Consider the following 4,304-nt stretch of genomic DNA (forward strand, 5'->3'; position numbering starts at 1 on the left):
ATGGTGGCAGTTACAGAGTGAAGACCCAGGCTCTGGGAGTCAGGGTTGGAGGTTCAATTCTGTGGCATCCAGCTTCTTAGTTTGGGACATGGGTGGCTATAAGTTTCTGGAACTTGGATTCCAAGAACAAGTCAACCAGCCTTGGAGACTCCGGCTCTGACATTCTGAGAACAGTTGGTGTGGGCTCCTGTCCTCTTCTCTGATGAACCAACAGTGTTCCTAGCTGTTCCTCACTGGCAGCTGAGGTGTCTTCCTCTTCGCAGCCTTTGTGCTCCTCTCTCCTCTCTCCTGTCTGTTTCTGGACGCTCTGAGGACTCTTTCGGGAGTTATTTTCCCAGTAGCACTTGAGGCTAGAAGAACTTCGGCAGTGGCTACCTCTGACCGTCCCACCCCTTCACCTCTTTCACTACTTTTTGGGTCATCTGCTCTTTGCATCCCTGACCATCAGGGCTGTTCCTGTAAATGGAGCTAGTCTCTGTGGATTCTACCTGGCACAGAGTATGTCCGGATTGTGCTCATGGCTGTCTTCTGAGTCTGTGCTCACCTGTGTGGGGTGAGTAGGTAGGAAGTGCTTACCTTTGGCTGTGGCAGCACTGGCGGGGGGGAAACGGCAAGTTCACACTATGATCTTATACTTCTTGTTCTCTAGGGAGAGAAGGCACAATGACCAGCTCCCCGTTCCTGGATCCCTGGCCATCCAAGGCTGTGTCTATCCGTGAGCGCCTGGGTCTTGGGGACCGTCCCAATGACTCCTATTGTTACAACTCAGCTAAGAACAGCACTGTGCTGCAGGGGGTCACCTTTGGAGGCATCCCCACTGTCCTGCTCCTAGATGTCTGTTGCTTCCTGGTAAGATCCCCTCTCAGTTATGTGTTTAACCCCTTGTTCTCTAGGGCCTTCTAGGAAACTCACTTGAGGTAGGTACTCTACTTTAGGTAGGTAGGTAGGTAGGTAGGTAAGTAGGTAAGTAGCCTGTGTGTGCTCTGTGACCTTGGACATGGGGTGGAGAGCCATTGAGTCTGGAACCATTGTAATGATCCTTCCTCAGAGGATTTGGGGATTGAGTAGGGCCTCGTGTGTCAGTGTGGTCACAGATTACACAGCCACCAGCTAGTTTTGTCTTGTCTCACTGGCCCTCAGGGTGGCATGAGAGATGCAAATGGGGGATGTGGATCAGGGTTAGAGCAGGTGCAACTATGAGTGTGAGTGGTGTTTCCTTTTGCCCTGGTATGCCTGGGGCTTTCGGGAACCAGAAATAGAATCTTTGAGCTGACCTTAGGGGACATGTGTCTCTTTCCTTAATGTTGACCTACTGTTCACAAAGACTCTTCCCATTTGAAACAGATGTTATTATTTTTGCCGTGTGACTCAACAGTGGTTGAGATGTGCGTGCGTGCGTGTGTGTGTTACATTAGGAATGGAACCCAGGGCCTTGTGCACACTCCTCAGGCAGTTTCCTACTGAACCTCATCCAGCCTGACTAGTTTAGGTTTATTGGGGTTAACATGTACTGTCTTTTAACAAATGTCCCCAAAACAGTTTCTCCCTTGACCCTAGCGTCTAAAAGCAGAGACCATGGGGTAGATGGGAGAATGGAGTTCACATTCTGGGTCTGTCTGGAGCAGTGTGGCTAGGTTGGGTGGGGAAACAAGGATGGAAGAGGAGATAGTCAGAGGACCCCAGTTCCTGTCAGGCAGGAGAGGGGGTTCCCATGCCCACATCTCCTGACCCTAAACTTGACCACAGGAAGGGCATTTCTTCCTAATTTTGGTTCCTAGGTCCAAGGTCTACATTGTTGCCCTTGAGATTTGCTACATGGTTGTTCATCTGGGCTGAGAAGGGAAAATGCCTGTTTCCACCTTGGCTTTCAGGAGAATTGGAATCCCTACCAACAAGCATTCCCAGTTTTCTCCTTCCAGCAGGAGAACAGTTATCCATTCTTGTGGGCCCAAGAGCAGGCAGGGCGTAGCAGAGGGGGAGAGGTGGCTAAGGTGAGGGGTCTGGGCAGGACTAAGTGGGGCCCAGGCGGGATGGGGAGGGGCTTAGGGAGAAAGTTGCTTTCATCTAGATTGTGCTGGTGAAGTGATTTTTTTTTCCACGAGGGACAGATTTCCCTATGTTGCTGAAGATGATCTCTGAGCTCCTGCCTCAAGCAATCCTCCTGTCTCAGCTATTCAAATAGGTGGGATGACAGGCTTATACAACCAGGATGGATTTGGAAAGATTATTGTTATTTGCACTGGAGAGTGAATCCAGGTCTTCTCATACTGTGTCATTCTGTGCTACCCCAAGCCCTCTGAGTTTGCATTTCTATTGTAGGAATTTATAGGGTCAAGTGGAGGCTATGTTCAAACCAGAGAAGACCTAGGTATGGGGGAGATGTCCACACTGTGTGCAGAGAGGCAAGAAATGACAGAGTGACAGCATCCCGAGGGGCTTGTGTTTGTTCTACTGTGGGACTCATCTATCTGTCTTTGGGAACATATCACCCACTTACTGTCTCCCCTTAAGAAAATTCCCTAGAAGTTCAGGGCTTATGGATTTCCCTTAAGGAAATAACCTCTGCCCTCAAAAACCTAGTATATCTAAGGTGCCAGGTCCCACCCCAGACCTAAATAAACACATGACCAAAGTAGGCAAGCCTGTGCTAGTTGAGATGTCTTTCCCCTTCTCTGACTCTCAAAGGAGCCCATGTAAATTGGAGAAAGAGAGGCAAAGACACAATAGAGAGCTGGCCAAGGCAGAAAGGGTCTGAGAAGGCAGGCGAGCGTCTCAGACATCTGGACATAATAGGCAGAAATGGGTCTCACTCTGCACATGAGGTTGTTGCTGTCACACAGGCCTGCTCTTCTGTCCCTGGTCTCTGGGGTTGGGCCAGCCTAGGGTGCCATGGTGTGATGGGGTTCACTGGATGGGTACACTTGCTGTGTGGGGTCTGCAAGCTTGCCTTTAGGGGAAGTAAATGTGACGATTTGGACACAAAATGAATGAAATATAATTAAAAACAAATCAGGCCAGGCACACATCTGTAGTTTCAGCTACTAAGGGCTAAGGCTGGAGGCTCACTTGAGCTCAGGAGTTGGGGGCAAGCCTGGGCAACCTAGTGAGGGCTTGTCTCTAAGAACAAGGTTTTGGAATGAGGTAAAGAGGGGAGTGGCTTTTCCTCTCTGGTGGGGTCAGACCTCACCTTTTGCCTTGGGGTCTGCTGTGGCTGGTGTTTGACTAGAGAGACTCCATCCAAGCCTGAGGCAGTGTGACGTCAGTGACGTGGGCATAGTGGAGGAAGGTGCCAGGGTGTTGTGCTCTCTGGTCTTTCTGGGCTGGGTGGAGTTCTTTAGCCTCCAAGTCTGGCTGCCCCAGCCCAGTCAGTCTCCTTTGACTTGGTTTCCTTTTTCCTTTCAGTTTCTAATCCTGGTGTTTTCCATAATAAGGAGAAGATTCTGGGATTATGGCCGAATAGCCCTGGTATCAGAAGCAGGCAGGTAAATAAAACAACAGAACATTTTACCTAGAATGTGAGCATGTCTGCGCATCCTTCTGAGTGTGAATATTGTGTATAAATATCTGTGCATTGCGAATATATGTGCATATGTTGATGCATGTCTGCTTGCATGTATGTGCATGTGTGTGTGTATGTATGTATGTATGTTTATGTATGTTTGTTTTTGGGATGGACTGGAGCCAGGCCTATGGCAGAAACTGTATCTTCCTTTCTGTTGCTCACCAAAGACCCCTGTGAGACCTCGATGCTTAGAGCTGCATTCACAGGAAACCAGTGTCTGGAGATCCTGTCTCCTGGGGCTCTGGTTTCAGGCTGTGGGTGATCAGCATTGCTTTTAGGGTTTTGTCACCAGGGGAGGATGCCATTTTCTTGCTCACCTTGGACATGTCTCCCTTAGAACATCATATTTAAGTTAATTACCTTGTGCCAGTGCTGGCTCAGTGATTGAGAAGGAAGGCAGGTGTGGGGAAGCTGCCCGCCTTTCTTCCTGGTCAGGGCTCAAGTTGGACAAGTCTGTTAGTAAAGCATAGGGTCCCTGGCCAGACCTCAGGCCCTTCTGGTTCCACGCTGGCTGGGGACAGTTCTGTGCACTTTACTAAAGATGAGTCCCAGAACCAGATTTTCCTGTTCTGTCTGGTTGCTGTGAACCTCTGGAACTTGTGTCAGGTGAGGCAGCGTGAAGTGAGTGGAAGCATCAGGTGGAGGTGTCAGGTGCCCCTCCAGGCCTTCCAGGGCCCATGTCACTCAGGTGCCCCTCCAGGCCTGTCCCAGGGCCCATGTCACTCAGGTGCCCCCTCCAGGC

At 50.0% G+C, this 4,304-nt stretch overlaps 1 protein-coding gene across 3 annotated transcripts in view; it reads left to right on the forward strand.

Moving 5' to 3' along the window:
• Nucleotides 1–4,304, forward strand: part of Tmem63a (transmembrane protein 63A) — a 34,736-nt gene that overhangs the window by 3,951 nt on the left and 26,481 nt on the right. The window contains exons 1-3 of one of the 3 annotated variants that reach the window (XM_028755218.1): nt 117–553; nt 650–849; nt 3,403–3,482. In XM_028755218.1, the coding sequence (XP_028611051.1) occupies nt 463–553; nt 650–849; nt 3,403–3,482 (371 nt within the window). In that variant the 5' untranslated portion in view covers nt 117–462. Of the gene's footprint in view, nt 1–116; nt 562–649; nt 850–3,402; nt 3,483–4,304 lie in introns of those variants that run through there. The other 2 variants (XM_028755220.1, XM_028755221.1) reach the window with 2 other exon arrangements.

Source organism: Grammomys surdaster, unplaced genomic scaffold (assembly GCF_004785775.1).
Source record: "Grammomys surdaster isolate TR1022 unplaced genomic scaffold, NIH_TR_1.0 126051, whole genome shotgun sequence".
Lineage (NCBI taxonomy): Eukaryota > Metazoa > Chordata > Mammalia > Rodentia > Muridae > Grammomys > Grammomys surdaster.